The 24,991-nt window shown below is 45.6% G+C and overlaps 2 protein-coding genes across 4 annotated transcripts; both read left to right on the top strand.

Annotated features, from left to right (window-relative positions):
• The first annotated feature begins 61 nt into the window (after positions 1 to 61).
• On the top strand, positions 62 to 5,749 carry CDK2 (cyclin dependent kinase 2). Of its 2 annotated transcripts, XM_045789921.2 has the most exons (8): positions 62 to 408; positions 1,131 to 1,208; positions 1,317 to 1,437; positions 2,122 to 2,292; positions 2,781 to 2,882; positions 3,570 to 3,713; positions 4,017 to 4,220; positions 4,503 to 5,749. In XM_045789921.2, the coding sequence occupies exons 1-8, from the start codon at positions 293 to 295 to the stop codon at positions 4,605 to 4,607; spliced, it is 1,041 nt and encodes a 346-aa protein (XP_045645877.1). In that variant the 5' UTR covers positions 62 to 292; the 3' UTR covers positions 4,608 to 5,749. The 2 variants fall into 2 exon arrangements, with proteins under 2 accessions (XP_045645877.1, XP_045645878.1); XM_045789922.2 differs by lacking the exon at positions 3,570 to 3,713.
• A 1,144-nt stretch (positions 5,750 to 6,893) lies between these two features.
• RAB5B (RAB5B, member RAS oncogene family) lies at positions 6,894 to 24,857 on the top strand. 2 transcript variants are annotated; one of them, XM_045789914.2, is made up of 6 exons: positions 6,894 to 7,042; positions 19,388 to 19,650; positions 20,768 to 20,919; positions 21,183 to 21,305; positions 21,848 to 21,941; positions 22,271 to 24,857. In XM_045789914.2, the coding sequence occupies exons 2-6, from the start codon at positions 19,488 to 19,490 to the stop codon at positions 22,384 to 22,386; spliced, it is 648 nt and encodes a 215-aa protein (XP_045645870.1). In that variant the 5' UTR covers positions 6,894 to 7,042; positions 19,388 to 19,487; the 3' UTR covers positions 22,387 to 24,857. The 2 variants fall into 2 exon arrangements, with proteins under 2 accessions (XP_045645870.1, XP_087725210.1); XM_087869084.1 differs by having other exon boundaries at positions 6,958 to 7,142.
• Positions 24,858 to 24,991: the final 134 nt, after the last annotated feature.

The following is a 24,991-nucleotide window of genomic DNA, read 5'->3' as shown; positions in this document are numbered from 1 at the left end:
CCCCCCGCTCTGACGTTGACCAATAGGACGGGTTGGGGGCGGAGCTAGGGAAACGCGGGAAGGAGGGGCGGGGCCTCCGGTGGCGGTAGGGAACTGGAGGGGAGGCGGCAACATTGTTTCAAGTTGGACAAATTGACAAGAGCGAGAGATACACTCCGTTCCATCTCGACCTGGGGCCGCAGAGCTGGGCCCTGTTTCCCCCTCCTCCACCCCCTGAGAGCCGGGGCCCGCCTTTTGCAGGGTTCCCAGGCCCCCGCTCCAGGGCCGGGCTGACCCGACTCGCTAGCGCTTCATGGAGAACTTCCAAAAAGTGGAAAAGATCGGAGAGGGCACGTACGGAGTTGTGTACAAAGCCAAAAACAAGGTGACGGGAGAAGTGGTGGCGCTTAAAAAAATCCGCCTGGACACGTGAGTGGCCTCTGTACCCTGGACTCCTCTAACTCGGGAGCTCCTTGAGTGCCCCCCGCCCCCACCCCAACAGGCGGGTAGCCGTCCAAGGACCGGAAGGTAGCAGGGAGGGACTTCTGAAGTGGAGAGGTGGGTTGGAGGACTGTGAAGGGTTTCCCTGGAAAGTATAGGGCACTGTAGAATCTACGGGAAACTTCCCCCCAAAGCCGAGTGATGCCCCCAAATGTGCAGTCAGAAAGACTCAGGAAGAGGAAGGAGGCCTCTGAGATGGGGGTCCAGGACTCCCCGTGGAGTTGGGTTTTGTGGGAACCGATGAAGAGCACCTTTCTGAATGAAGAGCCCTCCTCACTGGCCCAACCCCACCCTCATCTTAGAATTCTCTACCTCTTTCAAAAGAATGGCAGTTGAACCTCACTGGCCCCTCTAGGGAGGCTGGGTTTTGATACTCCTATTTTTTCCCTCTGTTATCTTCTCTCTTCTTCACCTCCACCAGAAGGCTTTACTTACCTACCCCTGGGGAAGGAAGAAATAATGACCTTAATGTATCCAAAAAACATTCCCTGTCCACCCGTGAATTAACTCCTACAGCACCTTTTCTCATTTCTCACTTTCCTAGGGGATGCTGGGGTGGTGTCTCCCTGGGAGGAAAGGAATGACCCGGGCTGGGGGGAAAGGAGGATTTGTAACCACATTCCTATCTCTGCTTTCTCAACCTCTCCAAGTGAGACGGAGGGTGTACCCAGTACTGCTATACGAGAGATATCTCTGCTTAAGGAGCTTAACCACCCTAACATTGTCAAGTAAGTATGTATCTGGGAGGTGTTCTGACAGTAAAGGAGGATGTGTTCTGTCTGTGTAGCCAGGGTATTATTCTTCCTCACCTCCATTCCCGGACCTCCCTTCCTTAGGCTGCTGGATGTCATCCACACAGAAAACAAACTGTACCTGGTTTTTGAGTTTCTGCATCAGGATCTGAAGAAATTTATGGATGCCTCTGCTTTGACTGGCATTCCTCTTCCCCTCATCAAGGTAATCCTTCTCATCAACTCCTGCCCAACATGGGCAAATTTTGGGGGGACTAAAGGCAGGCAAATCAGACTGAGTGATGATTTGTGATCTTGGCTTCCTTCCCAGACTTCATCCCCCTACACACACACACACACACACACACACACACACACACACACACACACACGCCTTTCTTTTGTGGCTCTTTCACTGCTCATTATACTTATTAACCCCTGGGCTGGGCAGGAGAATCAAAGAAGTTGAAACTTTAGTGAGTCAACTTTGTAGCGCAGGTGGAAAGTCAGATGAAACTCGGATTTGAGGGCACTTGGCAGATTCCTCCAAGAAGCCCTTCTACCTGTTTGGTGGGAGAAATAGCCAGTGAGTGTCTGTTGTCTGTTTTACGGCTGGGTTCTTTACTCCCTGAGCTACTTTCGATCCACCAACAAACTTTTATTCAGTGCACATTTATTGAGCACCTTCAGTGTGCTAGGCACAGGATATGGAAGAGAGATGCAAAACTGAATAAGACCTGGTCCATGTCTTCACTGGAAAGGCCTCTCACTCCAATGGGAGATATAGCTTATAAACGTGTAATTATAATCTAATACAGTAAAAGGCTGTAGTAGAGCTTTGCAGTCAGAGAGTAGACCCTAATAGCTCACTGTGGTAGGGAAACAAAGTCCTCTCTCTCTCCTTTGTCAGAGCTATCTGTTCCAGCTGCTCCAGGGCCTAGCCTTCTGCCATTCACATCGGGTTCTGCACCGAGACCTCAAACCTCAGAATCTGCTTATCAACGCAGAGGGGGCCATCAAGCTAGCAGACTTTGGACTAGCCAGAGCCTTTGGAGTTCCTGTTCGTACTTACACCCATGAGGTGAGACCCTCTCTGCCTTTCTTCTCTGAACTTCCTGGGAGGTGTTAATAAGGACATTCACAAAATTACTAAACCTATCTGGCCAGCAGTTTCTCTCTCACTAGATGGAAAGTATCTTTGGCACCCCAAGAGGTTTTAGAGTATGCACCGTGTTCATATTGTGGGGCTAACTGGGCTTTGATAGATACCAAGCCAGGAGAGCTGGATGGCACACCATTAAAATTATGACCACTTGTCTGAGGTTTTCCAGGAAGGTTGCAAATTGTGGGTTCAGAAAATATGGTCCTCAGAGTCACGGGCGAGGCTAACTCTGGTCTAAGAAGTTTATGTAGTCATTTTACTGAGGGAAGTCAGAAATATGGGAAAGATGGAGGGAGAGAAGCTGCTTGTTAAGAGGCTGAGAGTTAGCAGAGTAACACTGAGGAGCTGAGATGTGGGAATCACCATGCCCCATGCACCACCCCTCCCCTTCCTCCTCTTGTCCCCAGGTGGTGACCCTGTGGTACCGAGCACCTGAAATCCTTCTGGGCTGCAAGTACTACTCCACAGCTGTAGATATCTGGAGCCTGGGCTGCATCTTTGCTGAGATGGTACGGAGGCAAGCCCGGGTTCCACCCAGCTCACTCCTCCCCACATTCAAGAACAACAGAACTGTTTCTTTGCCTAGACCTGTGGCCCTTCTATTATCATAGGATTTTTTTTTTTCTCTAGAGTAGCACCAAGATGGGTAGGGGGGGGAAAGGATAGGACTGTCGTCCCTGATGTCAACCACAATGTTAGTATAGCCTCAAATGGACTTAGCACTCAATATACATCTCCTATCCCCAACTTGAGCTAAATCATTCCTGCAGCTGTTTTAGCTTTAGTTTGCATATATTTGGGAGAATGAGTACCTACCATTCAGTGCCTCCTTCCTTTGGCCTGTAGACCTTACTGTAGGGTTCCAGGAATACGGTGAAACCAACTGTATTCACCTTATCCCTACCTTTTATTTAAACTGCAGACTTAAATCATGTCTCCCTCAACTTCTGGCTTTTCAGAATGAAGGATCCCTGAGGCGCAGCCTTTCATGGGAGCTCTCATCCCCTTTAATGTAACAGTGGAGTGGGCTGCATTTTCAAATCAAATCAGCAATTTGTTTTATGGTCCTTTATCTGGGTTGTAACTGGGGGCTTAGAGACCATTAGCCTGTATATAAAATGTGCATTTATCCCCCAGTACATTACCTTACAATTGCCCATATTCCTCTCTCAATTCATCAAAAAATATTTGTTAAGCACCTAGTGTGTACCCAGCACCATGCTAGGTGCTGTGGGGAACACAGAAGAAATGGAAGACACAGTCTCTGCCCGCTGTGCTCCTATCTAGAAGTGGCTGCATCACAAGGAGGGGGGATGACCGCAGTGTCTACCCCACACCCCGTGAGTGGCTTGGGATCCCTTTGCTACATGTCAGTGGCACCCCAGACATTCACCCCCTCCCAGCCCCACCCAGCCTTGGGGATCTGCAAAGGCATGGTTGGGGGAAGGAAGGAGGGGGCGAGGAGACAGATGAAGGGACTTCATTGTCTCAAGCTCTGTGTGACTGACCCCATGAAAGGCCCTGGGGAGGGAGTCATGGGGCCCTGCTGACCTTCCACTGCCTGTGGGAACCTCCATTGCACAGGGAGCAGCTTTCACTGACGTCAGTGTGGGTCTTGGCCTTTTCTCTTTCCCCATTTTCAGGTGACCCGCCGGGCCCTATTCCCTGGAGATTCTGAAATCGACCAACTTTTCCGGATCTTTCGGACTCTGGGGACCCCAGATGAAGTGGTTTGGCCAGGAGTTACTTCTATGCCTGATTATAAGCCAAGTTTCCCCAAGTGGGCCCGGCAAGATTTTAGTAAAGTTGTTCCTCCCTTGGATGAAGATGGACGGAGCTTGCTATCGGTGAGAGTTGGGGATGAGCACCCATTTCCTCTCATTTACTCCCCCAGGGCGGGTTTTTTCCAGGATGGATGAAGGATGAGACCCTGGACCCTGGGTCTTGGCATTTCCCTAGCCCCTGCTTCTCTTTCTTCCTGTTGGCACACCCGTTCAAATTTCGGGAGGAGGCAGTTGGGAACTCTGCCTTGGGTAAAAGGAATTCTGGTTTCCTGATTTCTTGGAAAACCTGCTGCCCACTCAGTCCACTGTCATATCACTGAAGTCAGCATACATCTCTCCCTCCAGCAAATGCTGCACTACGACCCCAACAAGCGGATTTCGGCAAAGGCAGCTCTGGCTCACCCTTTCTTCCAGGATGTGACCAAGCCAGTACCCCACCTTCGACTCTGATGTCCTTCCCCCAGCCTCTACCCCAAGTCTCACCCTCTCCCCCAGCAGGGACCTGATTTGGCTTGGCCCTGGGCTCTTTGCCCTCTGATCTTGTCCGGCTGCCTTAACACCCGCTTCCCCTCCTAGCCAGCCAACTCTGGGGGTATAAGGGGAGAAGGGGGGAAATAGGTGAAAGTGAAAGGAAGCTTCAGTATTCGATGCACTTAAGTCCCTCCACCACCCTCTCCCCCTCCTCTTAGTCATTGCTGAGGAGGGCTGGTATTTAAAAAAAAACAAAACTGACTCTTTCTCTGCCCACCGCAAACCCCCCCCGCCCCCGCCCTGACATAGGGTTTGCCATCCCAATCTCTGAAAGCCCTGAAATTATTATTTCCTGCGTTTGGGATGACAGGCTTCCACAGCACTGTGTTTGTAAGGCCAACTGATAGCAGACAACCTAAGTTGGAACTTTTGAAAACCAAGCAAAACAAAACCATAAGGAGGGGCCTGTTTTAAAGAATTAGGTTAAAAAATAGACCAACCAGTTTACACCCTAGTTTTAGTGTTTCATCTCACGTAACAGTCTAGGAAACTCAAGACTCCCAGTCCTGATGGGACTGCAGTAGAAATGATGGCCCCTAGTTCCCTTATCTGTCCCTCCTATGGTCAAGAGCTGCCTGGGAAGCTCTAGGACAGGGATTGTGCTTCACCATAGCCTTATGAGGCAAGGAAAAGTTGTCTGAATGTTTCTCTTCCTTTTAAGATTCTTAGTTCTTCATGTCCCAGGTCCCATCTTCCTCTGAAGGCCACCCCATAGGAGTGGAAGTTAGGGTTTAGACATCATTTTGAGAACGCTGACACTTCTTTAGGGCTGTGACTGAGTGAGGGCATTGGGAAAATTTTTTTCTTTAAAAGAAGGATGAACAATTATATTTATATTTCATTCAGGTTATAATAGTTTTTTTAAGTGGGAATGGGTGGATTTGTTGCCACGCGCACCTTGGGGTTTTGTAATGCGAATGTTTAAAAAAGAGTATTTTTTTCTTTTTATGATTTTTGTCTCTCTTCTCCCACCTCTTGTCTTTAAGTGTTCTTGCTATTAACATTATTTGTAATTTAGTTTGTAATTCATTAAAAACAAAAGTTCCTAGTTTTATAGTTCATCTCTTTCCTCCTTTACTTACATATTTATTTACTGAAAGAATGATGTGAGAGAGAGAATATGAATGTGTGTATGTGATAGTGGGTTTCGGAGCTCCCCTTTTCCTAATCTGTCTGTGCAGGGCTACCCACTTCACCCCATTTCGGACTCTTTTATGTAATTGGGATAGTGCCGAAAGTGGGCAAAATGAGAATTGTTGCCCCCTACTTCCCTTTCCCCATAAACTTGAATCATCCCCTGCACACACACATACACACGCATACCACATATACATACAAGGTGGCAGTTCCAGAACTTCAGAGACTTAGGAGGGACTTAGGAGCCGCAATGTGGATGGAAGTGGGCTCCGTGGAAATTCGCCTTGACACTGAATTTCCCAGTACGCTCGTCGTTTTTCTTTTTTTGTTGCACATCACAGTTTTCTAAAGATACTTTAATCACATTTACATACAACTCAGAATGTATCAGTTGTCTGTATGAAAAGTTATTATGGAGGGGGCTAAAGTCTCCCCAAGCTACCACTTCTTGGAGTTGCCTCCGTCTCAACCCCGCCAAAAAAACGTCTCAGACCGCCGGCGCCGGCCACCCCAAAAATTCCTGTCCTCTGGGGCCCCACGAAAAGGAGGCCGCATCGACGTAAGTGTCACCTAAATTCCCAGGCTCCGGGTCCTTAGGCGAGACGTTTCTCTTTACGCCGCCAATTTGTCATAGAGGGCGGGGCGCCAGGGTCGGCCCCCGCCAAACCCGGGGGGAGGGGCGAAGGTCAGCAGCGGCCTTCCTAAGGCTTCTTTCAACCCCGCCTTGCCTGCCATTCAAGTTCCGAATCTTCCCAGTACTGGTTAAAGCTTCACTTTGACCCGCCTCCATCACTCACCTGATTAGATGTTTATGAGTCAAAAGGCGGGGTCATGAGGGTGTCGCGCTATTATTGGTTGACATGTACGCCTGTCAGCAGTGCACCGCCCCCTGTCTCAGAAAGCTCTCTCTTTAATGGCTCCTCACTGCGTCCATCTTCAGAGTTTCCCTCTCGACATTGGTCTGGGGCCCCGCCTGTCCAGTCCCTCGCTCGTACTCGTTGGTGACAGCGCCGGAAGAGGCCCGCCTTTCTCCAGAGGATTGGCGGATTAGTGCACACTTCGCCCACCCTTGATGGTAGGCGGGTAATCGTGCTATTGGCTGGGGCCCCCGCCCCAGGCTGAGGAGGAGGAGGAGGGGCAGGAGGGTTTGGTTGAGCCGCAGCTGTTTGTCTGTTCGACACAGGCTTGGAAGCCCGACGGGGGAGACGGAGCCCCAGGTACCGGGCTGATGGAACCCACAAGGGCAGGGGCGGAGGCGCCCGGGAGAGGAGAGCAGCCCGGCCTGAAAGCAGAGGCGGATCTGGGCCTCAGTGAGGGGTCAGAGTGGCCCACTGGAGAGGGGAGCAGGGGGCCGGGCCCCGACAGGCCTAATGGGGGCGCTGAGGAGGGGGTCGAGCGGGCTGGGAGCCCGGAGTTCCCGAGGCCGGGAGGCGGCAGGGTTGTGTTGGCGGGCCAGGAGCCGGCGCGGGAGGCCCCGGGCTGTGTGAGGGCAGGGGCAGGCCTCGTTGAGCAGCGCTGAAGAGGGAGGAGCTGGGGGAAAGGGACGGGGCCACGGGTGAGGTAAGCCCATTTGCCGGGAGGTGAGGAGGGGTCAAACCTGACGCCCGCGCTGCGAGGGTAACCGGGGCTGGGGCTCTCGAAGTGTCCAATCGGAAGGGCCTGAGGCGGCTTCCTAGTTGGGTAAGGGGCATTCTCTTCAGGGTAAGTGACTATTATGAAAATAACTACGGTGCTCCTGAGTTGAGCCGGGAGGGATTTGGGTTCATTTAGTGAGAACGGAGGCAAAAGAGGAAAGCTTTACTAATATAGAAGACTAGTTAGTTGGAGAAGTGGCAGCAGGGCCTGGCATCAGTCACGGGAGCTTCTGGGAATGCTCAAGGGTGGGCCGGAGGATCACTCTTTTGTTCCTCTTAGTACTGAGATGTGATAACCTGAAGTTTTTGGGTACTCCCGGCGTAACTAATGAAGACATAAGTTTAAAAAAATATTTTTTTCTGTGGCTGTTGGCTGTTCCAAACTCAGCCCCTATACTCTCCTTTGGCCTTAACTGGTTTAGGGTGCAGTCTCTGTTTCTTGTTACCAGCCTCAGCTGGGTTAGGGTGCAGTCCTGTGAAGGAGCTAAGAAGTTGGATTTGATGTTTGTTTCTTCTCCCTTAATAATCTGGTCTGTGGTGGATACTGTATCTCTGACCTAGAAGCAGGGGATCAGTGATTTTATTATCCACACTTGAAAGGGTCTTAGAGATCCCCAGGCACCATGAGATCTTCTGACCATAGTTGGTGAAACTTTTGTGGGACTTAGACTTGGGTATTTCCCAGGCAGGTAATGGTTAGGTGGAACCAAGCCTGGAAATGAGGTGATATCACTGAGGAAGGGATTTGAGGAAGAGTGAGAAATTCCATTCCAGAAGGTTGGCATCACCCCTGTTCTTTGTCTACTTCTTCAGGAGCCCAGGTTTCTATGCTATTAGAAAGTTGGGTCAAATGCCTCAACAGTGAGGCATTTGAGGAAGGGGGTGAGTAGGGAAAAAGGTGGATTACTCAAGCATAGGAGTCCCCTCTCCCCCATATATTTTTAATGGTCTGCGGACCTCTTTAGTCCCCCATAGATTGGAGCTTATTGGATTTTCCCTTATTATACTTCCTCTTTTTATACAAACGTGTTTTATAACTACATTTCTTCTTAATTACAAAAGTAACATGTACATATTTTTAAATATTCAGGCTGTACAGAAGTGTAAAAAGTGTAAACCTTCCCACATATTCCTCTCTCGTTTCATCCAGAAAGGTCAGAGACTAGAGAGAGCAGACCAGACTAATCTCACTTTGCTTTGGGGGATGCGCCACCAAAGGCAATTCTGTTTTCATGTTCTCACCAAACTCTGGTCTGTCATGCTTTCCGGTTTTCTCTTCTGGAATGATACTCTGTTATTTATTGTGCTCCTTTCACAGCTCATTTTGTCTTCTATCAAAATCAGACAAGCAGAGGAGTATACTCTAGGTTATCCCTCACCTTAAAACACACACAGAGTGCCCCCCGCCTCCAGTTGTGCACTGGGCATCCTAGGAAATGCCCAGATAGATGGCCAATACTTTTTTTCTCTTTAATGGGCAGGAAAGGAACATTAGGTGAATCATTTGTTTGGGAGAATTATTGGATCTCTGCTAAAATTAGGAATTTGAGACCTCTGTCTTCTGGTTCATGGTCTCTGCATGTTCAGATTATATGATTGTCCTTTCATTAATCTAAAAGATGATGATGGTTCTCCTAAAGGGCCTCTGTATCTGTCTTTCTGTAGTGATGTGAGAAAACCCTCTAGTTTCCCTGGATTTGAAATGGTTTTCCTCTAAACCTCAGTACAGTTGGAATATTTCATTCTATGACCTTATTAATTGAATTTGTCGTTACTGGACACTCTAGTGTGCCCAGCCTTTGTACAGTGCCTGCAGAAACTTTGATTATGTACCCCAAGGAGTTTTTATTTTCCTTCTGCAAAGGCAGTCCTAGAGAAAATTTTGAGTGTGTGTGTTAATCGTCTCTATAGGCTTTACCATTTTCTACATCCTGCTGGTATACCCGTCCCTGTCTTCTATACTCTTTTTTTTTTTTTTTTTTTTTTTTTTTTTTTTTTTTTTTGCTTTTTAAAGTAGGCTCCACGCCCAGCAGGGTTGAACTCACGACCCTGAGATCAAGACCTGAGCTGAGATCAAGTCAGACACTTAACCCATTGAGCCACCCAGGTGCCCCTCAGCCTTCCTCTCAATCAAAGTCTACCTTCCAGAAACAATCTAACACAGATCTAGAGTTAAAAGCTGTATTTGGAGAAGAGGGCTTTCCCATTATTCTACAAGTCATACTTGACTACAAGTCATACCTTGTAACTCTTAGTTTGCCCAGGAGCAAGGATCGCTTTTCTATAGTTTGCTTGTTTGTATGCATTGGTACGAATTTGACTTCTGAGGAGGCATAGAGTAGGAGAAGCAAGTGTATAGGCTGCTCCCTGATCCTAAAGCATCTCAGATTGGAAAGTAACCAAAGTGTTAGACAATGAACTTAAAATAAGGAAATGCAACAGCCCTCTAGGAGGAAGGATACCTTAAAACCCCACACAGTACGCTCCCACTTCCCAAGAGTGTTGTAGGAAAGATTTAGTCATTGAACAGTAACTGAGCTGAGTAAGGAGACAACCAGGTGAGCAAAGTGTATGCAGATTTCTGGGCCAGATTGTGGCTGTGGTCTAGGGGCAGTGGGTGCCTATTCAGAATGTCCTCTAGCTCTGATGGTTTGGGTTTTTTTAACTTGTGTTTCTCAAGTTCAGGAATTAATAGAGATAATGACCCAAAGTTTTTGAACAATTAACAATTAAAATTAACCGAAAACTCAGGGAACTTTGTTTTAAGCCACAGTTGCTTCAGTCTTAGGGTGGGAGGACTACATACCGGGTATGATTAGGCCATCTCAGCATAGTAACGGATGACAGGAAAAGCAGTTAGCCCATGTGAGTTGCAACAGTACTTTGTGGGCTGGGTCCCGAGGGGGCCCTCCATCCAAGGGAGATCACAAAGAGGCCAGGGAGAGAATTGGTTTTCTGAGGGCTATTAAAAACATTCCCAAATGGAACTGAGTAAGAAGCTATCCAGATGACACAGAAGGGAAGGAATAGATGAAGGAGAGAAGCAGGACTGCTTTAGCATTAATTAATTGAGGGAGCATTTAATGAACACCTACTAGGGACCAGGCATTATGCTGTGCTCTGGAGAGTCAAAATGACATAAAAAAAAAAAAAATAGTCACACTTCTTGAGAAGTTCATAGTTCAGAACAGACACAGTTAACTCATATAATGTAATAAGTGCTGTGATAGAAATATCTTAATACTGTAGGACCCCAGAGGAAGCAGTGATGAATTCTGCTGGGGTGAGAGGGTAATTATGCAGTTTTACAAAGAAGGTGGCATTTGAGCTTGGCCTTGAAAGATAAATTAGGAGTTCACTAGGCAAAGTGAGGAAGGGCATTCCTATCTTTTCTAGGTCAATAATAAAGAGCTTGTGCTACCATGCTGATAAGAGATAAGCATACTTTCTACCTCTTGGGGAAATATAAGGGAGAGAGTGGGGAGAAGTGGAAGGACTCTCTCAGTTAAGACCGTGACTCATTAGTTAATCTTGGATCAACACAAAGAAAGAGCTGAGCCAAGTAGTAGAACTCTCAGTTTAAGTTTTTAGTAATTTTGGGTCTTAACAAAATTGAGAGTTGAAGGTATTTACTGGCTTTTGCCCTATCTTCCTTAATCAGTAAATCTCTTAGATTAGTCCCAAGGTCCACAACCCCTGTAAAAGTTACCACTCTTTCCCTATCATCTTCCTTTAAGTTATTTCCATTTCAACCATCCTGGCAGGGTTGGTCAAGACCTCCTAGAGAGGCATAGTAACGAGCGAGTTCTTCCATTAGAAGAATATGGAACTAGATTCCAGTTCTCAGGGAAGGCCTGGGTCTAGCTACCTTGTTTTTAGTCCCAAAGGAACTACTTATCTAAGCTGAATAGAGGCAGAAAGTAACCAATCCAAACTCTTGTTCCTGTCCTGGTGTCCTCTCCAGAGTTCAATTCAGAGTTAGCATCTCCTGCTTCCTTAAGAGGTATAATGGTGTGTTATTAGCAAGAGTACTTGACTAGGAGTACTTGCTAAAAGGAGATTTAGCTGTCTGTATGATAACACCTGGCAAGTTGATTAATATTATTTGTAATAGGGGCGCCTGGGTAGCGCAGTCGTTAAAGCGTCTGCCTTCGGCTCAGGGCGTGATCCCAGCGTTCCGGGATCGAGTCCTACATCGGGCTCCTCCGCTGGGAGCCTGCTTCTTCCTCTCTCACTCCCCTGCTGTGTTCCCTCTCTCGCTGGCTGTCTCTCTGTCACATAAATAAATAAAATCTTTAAAAAATATATTATTTGTAATAGCTGTCTATATGGTAATACATGGCAAGTTGATCAATATTTGCCTCAGTTTACTTAACTGTAAAATACCGAGACTGGACTAGACCTCTAGACCACCTCTTATCTGGGAAACTGACCTTATAAGGCTGACATTTGGGTGTGGGCTAGACCCCAGTGGCTATATATCTGGAAGTTAGTCTGTGTTAATAGGTAATAGACTTCTAAAGGCTTCATAATGTGGTTGGCATAGAGACTCAAAGATAACCAAGTGGAAGGGGGCCTGCAGAATAGTCTTGCTCTAGCTGGGACCAACAAGCTAAGAAACCTTTCCTATTCATACTTTCCTGAGCTGCTGGGGTGCTGCCCACACTGAAGAACTTGCCCTTTCATCCTCCACCTTGCCCCTCCCCAGTGGGCTGGTGCTGTGTCAACCCTCAGTCTTCCCTAGTTAATGGTATTTGTTAACCATTTTGTGGAGCTGCACTTCTAAGGGAAGTCAGATCTGATCTTTTTTTCTCTTCCAAACTGAAAGGGTTGAAAGGAAGAATAAATTCCTTGTCCCCCCCACCCCCTTTTTTTTTTTTTTTTTGCCTCAGGTTTGAAGGTAATCATCACACCACTTGGCTGGGTGGCTGTGGTTTATTTTTTGCCTTTGAATGGATCATTTGCCTGTTGTCAACTCTTAGCAAAAAAAAATCACCACTAGAAATTATTTGAATCTTTTTTTTTTTTAAGATTTTATTTATTTATTTGACAGAGAACGAGCACAAGTGGGGGGAGCAGCAGGTGGGGAGGGGGGACCCGATGTAGGGCTCAATCCCAGGACCCTGGGATCATGACCTAAGCCGAAGGCAGATGCTTAACAACTGAGCCACCCAGGTGCCCCAAATCATTTGAATCTTCTGTATCTTTCACTTATACTCCTGATCTTTTGAGAGCCTCGCGCTAGCTAACATGATACCCGTATATACATGTTGGGATTAAAGATCAAGGCACAGCTATGGGCAGCCCATCAATTACTGTGAACAGGGAAGGTAAGACATATTATTGAGATGACACATTGGGGTAAGAGGTAGTTTTTTCTAATCCAGTAGTTCCCAATCTGTGACAATCCAAGGCTGCTTAGTAGCAGGAAAGTTTGCTGATTGTGTGTGTCTAGGGCTCTGGCTTAATTTACTGTCTGGGGGTGAGGGGTGACAGGGGTTTTGCAACATGAATGTGTCTATGACTTTTTCCTCTCTCCACCTTTCCCCTACTCCCTACTGTTTTCCCAGGCCTAGAGTCATACGTCTGCCTATGAGAATTCAGTCTATTCTAACTCCCATGTTTTCTTATTGTAAAGTGGTAACATTGAGGCTTAGTGTTCTGCCCCTTGGATCACATGCTTTGAAACAGATGAAAATGTGAGCAAATAATTGGGGTGCCTGGCTGGTTCAGTGGGTAGAGCATGTGAGTCTTGATCTCGGGGTTGTGAGCTCAAGCCCCACCTTGAATATGGAGCTTACGTTAAAAAAAGAGAAAAAAGAAAATGTGGCAAATAGGTCAAAGAATCTGGTAACTTTTCCTGTTGTGTCTTAACAGTATAGCATGTATATTTCACCTAAAGGAAACTTGATCAGCTTATCATTAGTTTTTTTTTTTTCCCCTATGGTGTCATCTGTTTTCTAAAGTGTAGTGTTATGATGACCTATCTTTTGTTATGAAACAATGTATATGAAGTGCCACATAAATATGTTTTAAACAATAATTCCTCACAGGTTCTGAGAAACTCTAAGAGAAAGAAATTTCTTAAATGTACCCAGAACTTTGGAATTGAATTCAAATTCTGTTCTTTACTACCTTTTCCTACTCCCCTCCCTCCCCAAAGGTCCTTATAGATAAGGAAGCTAGGGCTTAGAAAGGCAAAGGGAGTAAGTAGCCTAAGATCACAGTGGGTTACAACTGCCAAAGCAGAGAATAAAACTCAACCTTGCTTGATTCCAAAGCCCTTACCAACGCCACATGGGACTGCCCCTGTCTAGTTTGGCTTCCCATTTTCATAATTGCATCATAACTTTAGTAGCAGGGTTGGAGAATCCTCTGACCCCTGAAGAGCTACACTGAGCCCTCAGCTTAATTTCCTCTAGAAGTGCTGTAATAGTAACCATAGCCTATAGGCTGCCGAGAAACTAGACTTTCTCCCATCCTTATTAACGCATGTGTCATTGTCAGGCCTCTCCAAAGCAGTGTTTTTTAACCTTTTTTTAAATCATGACTCATAACAAAACATTTCATATCATAATTCAGTGTGTGTACATAAACTGAAACATTTCACAAAACGATTCTTAATATTTGTAATACAGTTGTTATTTTTTTATTCTATTTCTTTTTTCCCAAATATGCTGATCATGATCCACCAAGGGATGTCAGTGAGGTCACTGTTGGTTTACAGCTCACAGTTTGAGAATGAAAAGAGCTAAAGAACTGTGACTAGTAGTTAAGAACCTAATTAAGGGACGCCCGGGTGGCTCAGTTGGTTAAGCCTCTGACTCCTGATTTCAGCTCAGGTCATGATCTTGGGGTCGTGGGATCTGGCTTGTGTTGGGCTCCATGCTCAGTGGGGAGTCTGCTTGAGAGTCTCCCCTCCCCCTGCTTGCACAGGTGTGGACTCTCAAATAAATAAATCTAAAAAAAAAAAAAACTAATTAACTGATTCTTGCAGTACTGGTTACCAGAATTTAGGATTTTATGGACCAACTTACTTATTTATTTTTTAAAGATTTTATTTAGGATGGTTGGGTTTCAGTCCGTTGAGTGTCTGCCTTCGGTTCAGGTCGTGATCTCAGGGTCCTGGGATCTGGTCCCACAGTTTAAGAATGAAAAGAGCTAAAGAACTGTGACTAGTGGTTAAGAACCTAATTAAGAGGTGCCTGGGTGGCTCAGTTGGTTAAGCCTCCCACCCTTGATTTCAGCTCAGGTCATGATCTCAGGGTCCTGGGATCCAGCCTGTGTTGGGCTCCCCACTGGGTGGAGAGTCTGCTTCTTTCTCTGTCCCTCCTCACTCATGCTCACGTACTCTCTCCCTCTTGCAAAAACAAATCTTTAAAAAAATAAAAATAAATAAAGATTTTATTCATTTATTTGAGAGAGACGAAGGGAGAGGAAGAGCAGTAGGGAGAGGGAGTAGCAGACTCCCCGCGGAGCAGGGAGTGGGATGTGGGACTCGATCCCTGGACTCCGGAAGGCAAACACTTAACCAACTGGGCCACCCAACTGCCCCTAATTTTTTTTTTTTTTTTAAGATTTTTAATTTATTTTGGGTGCCTGGGTGGCTCAGTTGGTTAAGCATCTGCCTTCCACTCAGGTCATGATCCCGGAGTCTGGGGATCGAGTCCCACATCAGGCGCCCCGCTCAGCAGGGAGTCTACTTCTCCCTATGAGCTTCACCCTGCTTGTGGTTGCTCTCACTCGCTCTCTCAGATAAATAAATAAAATCTTAAAAAAACAAAAGATTTTTTATTTATTTATTTGTGAGAGAGAGAACATGAGCAGGGGGAGGGGCAGAGGCAGAGGGAGAAGCAGACTCCCTTGCAGAGCAGGGAGCCTAACACAGGGCTCAATCTCAGGACCCAGGGACCACAACCTGAGCCGAAGACAAACACTTAACCAGCTGAGCTACCCAGGTGCCCCTGGACCAGCTAATTTAAATTTGAGGGGTTTTGCTTTCCCATATATGGGTATTTAGAAAGCTTACTACTACCTGTCAACACCATTATTTTTTAAAGCATTAAAAATTATTTAGAAAGCTTTTAAATATATTTCCTAAAAGAATAAAAATTTATATTTCCTGTTTAAAAAAAAATTGTGTATGGGCGCCTGGGTGGCGCAGTTGTTAAGCGTCTGCCTTTGGCTCAGGGCATGATCCCGGCGTTCTGGGATCGAGCCCCACATCAGGCTCTTCCGCTGGGAGTCTGCTTCTTCCTCTCCCACTCCCCCTGCTTGTGTTCCCTCTCTCGCTGGCTGTCTCTGTCAAATAAATAAATAAAATCTTAAAAAAAAAATTGTGTAGTATGAAAAAAAACTGAGTCCTTCACCTGCCACCCTCCTCAATCCCACTCTTCTCAGAGGTAACCACTGTTTTTTTTTTGTTTTGTTTTGTTTTGTTTTCTGAGGTAACCACTGTTAACAGATGTTCCATACTGTTTTCTATGCAGAATTTTGTTTTACAGAAATTGAATCTAAGAATGTGTTTTGTTCTACAACTTTTTTTCTTTTTTAAGATTTATTGGAGAGGGAGAGGGAGAGAATCTCAAGTAAGCTCCACACTGAGTTGGGAGCACAACAGAGGGCTCGATCCCACCACCCAAAATCACGAACCCAGCCGAAATCAAGAGTCAGGCACTTAACCAACTAAGCCAACCAGCTGCCCCTCTACTTTTTAAAAATAGGTCTCAGAGGTTTTTCCATATAATATACGTGTTTACCTTTGAGAGGAAATTAATGCTAAGAAAGTAAGAAGTTAGGGATGCCTGGGTGGCTCAGTCTGTTAAGGTCTGCCTTCAGCTCATATCATGATCCCAGGGTCCTGGGATCGAGTCCCACATCGGGTTCCTTGCTCAGTGGGGAGCCTGTTTCTCCCTCTGCCTGCCGCTCCCTCTGCCTGCCGCTCCCCCTGCTCATGCTCTCTGTCTCTCAGTATCTCTCTGACAAATAAGTAAATAAAATCTTAAAAAATTAGGAAGTTAGAAATTTTGTTATAAAGAATATTCTTTTAAATTAGATAAATTTAGGGGCACCTAGGTGGCTCAGTCAGTTAAGCGTCCAACTCTTGGTCTCAGCTCAGGTGTTGATCTCAGGGTTGTGGGTTCAAGCCCCATGTTGGGCTCCATGCTGAGTGTGGAGCCTACTTTAAAAATTTTTTTTTCTTGAATAAATTTAGCTTTATGAAAAACTTGCTATATCGTCTCTATTTTTTATCATTTCATCATAAATCACTGAAAATTTCATCACAAAATAGCCTGTGTATATCTGGAATCTTAGGACTCACCGGCCTAAGGAATATAAAATATCCAGTAGAATCAGAGTAATTTCTTACATTCCTCTGTCTTAATCTAGTCTAGTTTGGGACTTTTCTGAGTTCTCATTTCTCATTCCCCTGTTAGCTTCCTTTTTACACTTTTGGTTTTTCTGGTTTTTTCTCTACTTCTTATCAAGCCTGCTTTTTAGGAATATATTGGTTAAAATTAATATTGAGATATACATTAATATATTAAGTTGATCTTTTCTGTGAATCAGGGCCACTAAGTAACAATACTTACTTTTTAACACTATGCTAAACACATCTTTTCCTTAATCTTCATTGCTATTCTGTGAGGTAGGTATTTTTTCCATTTTATAAAGGTGGAAGGCAAGGCTCTGAAATTTTCTTGATGTCATTAATAATGATTAGTATCTTAATATTCATTGAGCACTTATCAGATACTTATATGTAAATTATTTCTATTATCATTTAATTATCACAATAGCTTTATGAAGTAAGTGCTCATAAGGCTATTACCCATTTTACAGATGAAATAAATGCACAAATAGATTTAGTAACTTGCCCAAAACTTCATAGCTAGTAAGCAGAGCTGTAAAACAATCCCAGTTTATCAGACTTCACAGTCTTCGTTCCTCTACACTGCCTCCTGTATGATTTTTCTGTTTTTCTGTCTTTACTGTCTTTTCTAGCTTTACTAGAATTGCAGATTGTTACTAGAATCAACCTTGGAGAAAGAAAAGATTAATTTGAACAAAGTACAATCCAAACAATGCTTTCATTTTGGACAGAGGTTTTGCATGCTCTGATCATGCTAACTCCTTTGAATCTCGCAGTTCCTTTCCTCTCAGAGTCAGAATGATGAAATATATTCAGGTTTGGATGGTTAGACTCTCAAAGTCCTCAACCTCTCTGTCTCTTCCTCCACCACCAGCTTTACAAGCCTCTTGAAAGGTAAAGAAGGTAGTTCAGTTTATTTTCATCAAATGTTTATTGCTTGAAAATTTACCCCTATGAGGCACCTGGGTGGCTCAGTTGGTTAAGCATCTGAGTCTTGATTTCGGCTCAGGTCATGATTTCAGGGTCCTGGGATCCAGGCCCATGTCCACCTCTGCACTCAGTGCAGTCTGCTTAGGGTTCTCTCTCCACCTTTCCTTCTGCCTGTCCCCTCCCCACTCATGCTTTCTCTAAAATAAAATCTTTTTTTAAAAGAAAGAAAAAACTTACCCCTACATCATCCTCTGGAGACTCCTGCATGTGTTTAGAAAATACACCCTCTTTCTTTGTCTCTAATATGGAGGGCTACAGCTGTTGTGTTCATTTAGTGTGGAGGGTTATCTAGTTAGGCACCAGGAAGACAGTTGCAAGTTGAGAGTACGTCAGACCTACCGATTCTTCGATTTGATAGATTCTCAGACTTGGAGAGGTGGCAGGAGCAAAGTGAAAGAGTTGATGCTGAATGTGGTCTGTTGGTTGTCTGTGGTCTATGTTTCTACTCATCTTTGACCAGAAATGAGAAATGACAGATTTCTGGCAAATGGACCCTGGTTAGGGTTTCAGAAATGTCAGGAAGACTACTGGTTATGTATGAAGGATACGGAACCAGAAGCTACCCCTCTGCTCTTAGGGAGGGGTGACTCCTCCCACACCCCCAGAGTATATCTTTCATTTTGAAAGCTAGAAAAAAGATGGGGGTCGGGGATACCAAGATACTGGGGATCTAGGGCACATGTGGGTGCATTTGGGTGTTCTTCAGGCCAACTAAAAGTTGATCGGTTTGGAGGTGCCTGGGTGGCTCAGTCAGTTAAGCAACTGACTCTTGATTTCAGCTTAGGTAATTATCTCAGGGTTGGGAGATGGAGCTGGGCCTGGAGCCTGCTTAAGATTCTCTCTCTCTCTCCCTTTGCCCCTCTCCCCCTCTAAAAGGGGGGGAAAAAGTCTCAAAAGTTGATTGGTTTGCTGTTTTTTGAAGACCTGGCATGAGCACCTGGCTCTTAGTTTTGGCTCAGGTCATGATCTTATGGGTCGTGGGATTGAGCCCTATGTCCTGCTCCAGGCTCAGTGGGGAGCCCCTCTCCCACTCACATTCTTTCTCTCTCAAATAAATAAATAAATAAATCTGAAAAAAAAAATTGAAGACCTGGTGGGGAATTAAACTTATTTCACACGGTTTTCAGTCTCTCCGTTTCAGCTCTCTTGGCAGTTGAGAATTATGTAGTAGGGCAAACTCCACTTCAGATGAAATTCTTTTTTTTTTTTTTTTTAAGATTTTATTTATTTATTTGAGAGAGAAATAGGCTTCCCGCTGAGCAGGGAGCCTGCCATAGGGCTCGATCCCGGCATTCTGGGATTATGACCTGAGCTGAAGGCAGATGCTTAACCAGATGAGCCACCCAGGTGCCCCCAGATACAATTCTTATTTTATTGTTCCCCATTCTTAGCACTGAGTGTCAGCTGCCTGGGACCCTCTCAGTGGGATAACCTTTTAATGGAGGATGATGTTAATTGTTAAGTCCTCATAGGAGCAAAGAAATGAAGAGATTTATCTTTTCTCTAAAACTGATTGCAGCTGCAATGTCCCTGTGTTTAATTTTACCCACTTTTTTTTCTTGCAGGACTGTTGAAGCCTGAAGTCCCCTCCCCTTCCCCCCTCCCCCCTTTGCCGCTTTGTGGCATCCCCCTCCCTCTACCCTTTCCCGTTCTGATAATCTAGTCATGACTAGCAGAAGCACAGCCAGGCCCAATGGGCAGCCCCAGGCCAGCAAAATATGCCAGTTCAAATTGGTCCTGCTGGGTGAATCTGCAGTGGGGAAGTCTAGCCTGGTATTACGTTTTGTCAAAGGGCAGTTCCATGAGTACCAAGAGAGCACCATTGGAGGTGAGTACCTCAGGGAAAGAAGAGGGTCAATGTTTAGTTAGGCTTTTGAAGGGAGATCTAGGGACCTGACCGTGGAGCTGGCCTCTTTAGCTCCTTGGAATGGAAATCCTTTAGAAAACAGAAAAAAACTGCCAAATGCCAAAAAGTAGGTATATGTTTGTCCCCTTTCTTCCTAGAAGAAAATTAGAAAGGTTGACCATTGCCCACCAAGAAAATCACTGATTTTTTAAATCTCAGTTTGTCTTCAGCCCACTTTTTTCTTAATCCATTTGAAGTTCAGTTGAGTGTCATCTTGAGCAGGGTTGGTTTGGAGCAGTGATTCATAATCAAAAATGTATATCAGAATCACTTGAGGAACATTTTTATCCTGTCATGCTTGGGCCCTGTCCTAGATCTACTGATTAGTATTGGACATAGGGTAAGGTTGGTGGAGGTATAGACATGGGGAAAGCTCCTTAGATGATTCTGATGCACATACCTAGTAAAAGAGAGGCTGAAACTAAATACAAAAGATAAAAGGCATCTGCCTTTCCCACCTTTGCTACCTTCTACCTTTCCCACCTTTGCTACCTTCTACCTTCTGCTACTCCCAAAATAGGGCCCTAGTTCAGTAAAAGATCTTTTATGAGAACTCCCATGTTACTCCTTCCCCACTTTTACTAGTCACCTTGGAAATGTGTTCTTCGACCAGCAGAAGATTGTTTTAAAAAAGTAACAACCAAATAATACTGATAATGGTGGGATCTGCCATCAGGCTTTAAACTCTCCTAATTAATTATTGATGTGACCTTTACCTGAAGCCTATTTTCTGTCATCATCTCTTATTCTTCTATTTTGGTTAGAAGAGAGATGACTGGTATAAGTGTCAGTTCTTCTCTCTAACCTTCGTAGTTTATGTGCCCCATTCCTTAGGTAGAGATACTTCTGGCAGGAAGGACTTAGCCGAGGGCAGTCTTAATCCTGGTTCTAGGACCTATACATAAGGAGGGGAATTTAGTTCAATGACCTGGGTGGTGAATGGTCTTAGACGAAGAATGGAGATACTGTGAAGGGGGCTAGGATTTTCCCATTGATCCTCCCACTTACATCTTCTTCCCCTCCATTCTTTCATCCATAGCTGCCTTCCTCACCCAGTCTGTTTGTCTAGATGACACAACAGTCAAGTTTGAGATCTGGGACACAGCTGGGCAGGAACGATACCATAGCTTGGCCCCCATGTACTACAGAGGTGCCCAAGCTGCCATTGTGGTTTATGACATTACTAATCAGGTAAGTGGGCTAAGAAAATTCTCTTGCTTTTATTTGTAGGAATTAGGTGGGGAAGAGAAAACTGGTTCTTGAAATAGCAAAATAAGAATATAAATTATACTTCCAAGTGCTGGTAAGACTGAAGTAATGAATTATCAGACACAAGTGGTTTCAGTGAGGGAAAGCTGCCTAGGAGAGGTGAGTTTTGAAACTGGGTTTTGAAAATGATGGGCCTGGATTGGCAGTCATTCCGGTCAACCCTTCTCTTCCTCATGTTTTCCTAGGAAACCTTCGCCCGAGCGAAGACATGGGTAAAGGAACTACAGCGACAGGCCAGTCCTAGCATCGTTATTGCCTTGGCGGGGAACAAAGCTGACCTTGCCAATAAGCGCATGGTGGAGTATGAAGTAAGATGGCCCAGCGAATCCCTCTCTAACACACACCCTCTGCGCTTGGGACCTTTTTTTCACAAACCTGCCCTCTCTGAAAACCTCATCTTAGGACATTTATCATCTCATTCCCCAGTTCCACACCAAGTTAAATACAACAACACTGTGACCCTAATGACAGCTAGGAGATTTCAGAGGAGACACAAGAAAATTCCCCAGCAGAGGGGTAGAGAAGTACCCGTTAAGGGGGTACCAATGTGAAAACAGGAAAGAGGGAGTAGTTGAATTTGAGGTAAGGGACTATTCAAGTGTCACAACCTAAAAGCCCCCAACCAACTTACCTTCTCCCTCATAAATAAGATTCCTGACACCTGCTTGTTGGATTAAGCTATCCATGAGTTATCCTTGAGGTGAGTTGTCACCAGGGCCAGCTGGCTCAGAGGGGCAATTAAAGGGAGGAAACCAAGGATATTGCCTAGCTCTGGTGCTACATGGGAGTGGAAAGGCAATACTTGTTCCTACCCTACATTCTGAGTACTGGTACACCCACCCCCTTGCAGGAGGCCCAGGCGTATGCAGATGACAACAGCTTATTGTTTATGGAGACTTCAGCCAAGACAGCTATGAACGTGAACGATCTCTTCCTGGCAATAGGTAAGGTCAGAGCAGCGTGGGGTCTTCCTGTCTTTTCCCCTTGCCTCTAGACAAGATCACTAACCAAAGTCATAAAGGCAGAGGGGAGTGTCTCCTCTTGTGAAAACTTAAGGTATGGAAATATCTAAATTTTCCATTATGACCTCAATTCTTTGGCTGCAGGTTTAGCCCCCTCATCTTCAATGTAGTTTATAAGCGAACCTTCCCCTCTTCAAAACATTCTTTTTATCTCTCACATTTCCCCCTTCCCCATCTCTCCCCGACCCATAGTCCTTTGGAGGGATGAGTAAAATCTACCATACTTTTTTCCCTTCTCTTTTTATCTCTAGCTAAGAAGTTGCCAAAGAGTGAACCCCAGAATCTGGGGGGTGCAGCATGCCGAAGCCGGGGTGTGGATCTCCATGAGCAGTCCCAGCAGAACAAGAGCCAGTGTTGTAGCAACTGAGGGGGTGGCTAGCAGCAAACAAGTATGGAGCTAGCACGAGAGCTAAGAAATAACCTCCATCCCCACCCCTCAGCACACAGCCCCTACGGTAACAGCACACTGAGCCCTGGCTCCCAAGGGCTGCCTCCTGACAGCTCCGTCATGGCACTTTTTAACGCTTCAGCAACCAACACCAGGCAGCTGTTGCCACTGGCCTCCTACCCCTACTCTGGGGCTCGGGGGTCAGATCCCCCAGGACTTACCTTCCAAAACAAACTTTCTTCACTTTGTATTATAGGTGCAAGACAGTGACCTACTTATCTTTCCTCCTCCTCCTCCTCCTCATTTTTTCAGAAAATTTTTTTGTCTCCTGCCCCTTCCCCTTCCCCTTCTGCTTTTTGGTCAATCCCTGTTCTTGATCCCCTTATCCTCCTCTCCCCAGGATGGAGAAGGTGGTGAACCCAGGAACTGAGGAGGGAGGTTTCCAGTTCAGTCACATTAAGGGCCCTGGGGGAGAGTAAGGCTCAGACAGAGCAGGAGGGAGTAAGGAAACAGTTCCTTTTTTCTTTCTTTTTCTTTCCTTCTTTCTTCCTTTCTTCCTTCCTTTCTTTCTTTCTTTCTTTCTTTCTTTCTTTCTTTCTTTCTTTCTTTCTCTCTTTCTTCCTTTTTTTTTTTTTTTTTTTTTGGTTGGAGTTTCTCATATTTGAAAACACTGCAGTCTCCATGAGTTGGCCTTGTGGAGGGCGTTTCTAGGTAGAGGTGAGAAAGGGAAGGCAAGCTCTCGGGTACCGGGTAGGAGTTGTGTTGTTAGCTAACTGGGCAGAGGTGGAGATGCAGCGTCACCTGTGGCTCCGGAACTGTTCCAAGGCCTAATTGCCCCCTCACCCAGCCTCTTAGGTAGCTCCTCCCCCATAGTGGGGGAGACTCTGGACCCCAGAGTCCTCCAAAGAATCTTCACTGGTTGCCTGCATCTTTGGCTCTGCTGTGATCTAATTAGAGGAGGGACCAGTTTCTGATACCCATCCTCTGATTTATACATATACATTTTTTTTCCTCTGGCCTTTAGATGGCCCCAGCCCCAGCCACTATATTCCCCTGCAGTTTGCACTTTAATTGGTGGTAGTTCAGTTGGGATACTTGTTTTATGGGGGTTTTGATTGATTTACCTGCCCTCTCACCTTTTTAATTAAATGGAACCCAAGGTAGTATATATATGAGGTTTTAGGAGGGGCTGAAGAGAACAGGACCAGTGGCAGCTACTCAAGCCCAGTCTCCACTGCTAGCTTCCTCCAACTCAGATTCTTAACCTATATTCTCGCCAACCTAGCTCTCGAGTATAGGTTTGCCTTTCCTGGGGAATTAACTGAGCAACTGGAGAGTGGTCTCAGGATAGCCTGGGCCATGGTATGGGAGTGAAGAGGGGTCGGTCGGCAAGAGGGAAGAGTTTTCTGTCTTTTCCTAAGGTTCATGTTCAGAGATCCACCCATTACCATGTCTTTTCTACTTTCCCTGTAAATAGGTATGATCTTTATTCCCACTGTACAGTCTGTTCTGTCCTCCACCTCCCATCAGGCCCTGTATCTTTTCTCCTTTGTTAGTGTCTTCAGTTTAGTCCCTCCATTCTTATCCTCATACCCACCCCCAGCGAGTGCTTTAATCCACGTACCACTAGGGGCTAATACCACAGAGGCCTGCTGTGGCCCCCTCCTATCGTAACACCTGTTCCTGTGGATAGGGAACAACTGGCACTGAAGGTCCATCACAACTGTCTCACATCACCAGAGGATGTTGGTCCTTTCTAAATCTCTAGCCACTCTTCATATCCCTCATCAGGTATTTTAGGATGTCTTGGGAAGCCATCAAGGCAAGAGAGAACTCTAAACTCCTTCTTGTTCCAGCCTAGAGTTTTGGGGAAATTGGGGGAAGTAAGATAGGAAAGGTCACAGTGACCTAGGATTGGGACCTTTCTACCCTTTGGTTTGCAGACTGCCTTCTGTCCCAGAGCAGCTGAAAAATCCTTGGAGCTGAGACTCTGAAGGACCCAGCTTAGGTTCTTCCACTTAGGACTCATTTCCCTTCCTTTTCCAGGGGCAGCCTTAGTTCCCGTGGCCCTGAAATACACATACATTTTCCCCTTCCTTTCCCAGCACCCACCAGCCTCCCAAAGCACCCAGTGCATCCTTACAAGTGGAAGAACTAGGATATCTCTCTTAAATTCCTTAGAAATGAAGTTTTTGCTTCCCCCCCTCCCCCCGCCTCTGTGCATCTTTCCCCGTGGAACAGGAGTGAAGTGTTTCATTGCCTTGGGGCTGGGAAACCATTTCTCCAGGCTTCTCCCCTCCCCAGCCCCCTTAGGAACAGGATTGGCCTTAGCTTCTGGGCCCGTCTGCTGCCTGCCTTCTATTTCCTACCAGCTCCTCTGCTTTCCTTTGAGCTCTCTTGGGCTTGAGGATCTTAGTTTTTATTTCCCAGCTCTTCATTTTTTTTTTTTTCTTCTGGTCAGTTTTTGTTTTTTGTTTTTTTTTTAGGGAGGGGTGTCCTTTTTTTTTTCTTCTAAGAAAGCATTTGCCTTTTCCCCCTTTTCTTCCTCTCCCAACATAACAATCGTGGTAACAGAATGCGACTG

Source organism: Ursus americanus, chromosome 17 (genome assembly GCF_024610735.1).
Source record: "Ursus americanus isolate L20-20 chromosome 17, mUrsAme1.1.p, whole genome shotgun sequence".
Taxonomy (NCBI): Eukaryota; Metazoa; Chordata; class Mammalia; order Carnivora; family Ursidae; genus Ursus; species Ursus americanus.
The sequence above is the reverse complement of the archived record's forward strand: the minus strand, read 5'-3'. Positions and strand labels throughout refer to the sequence as shown.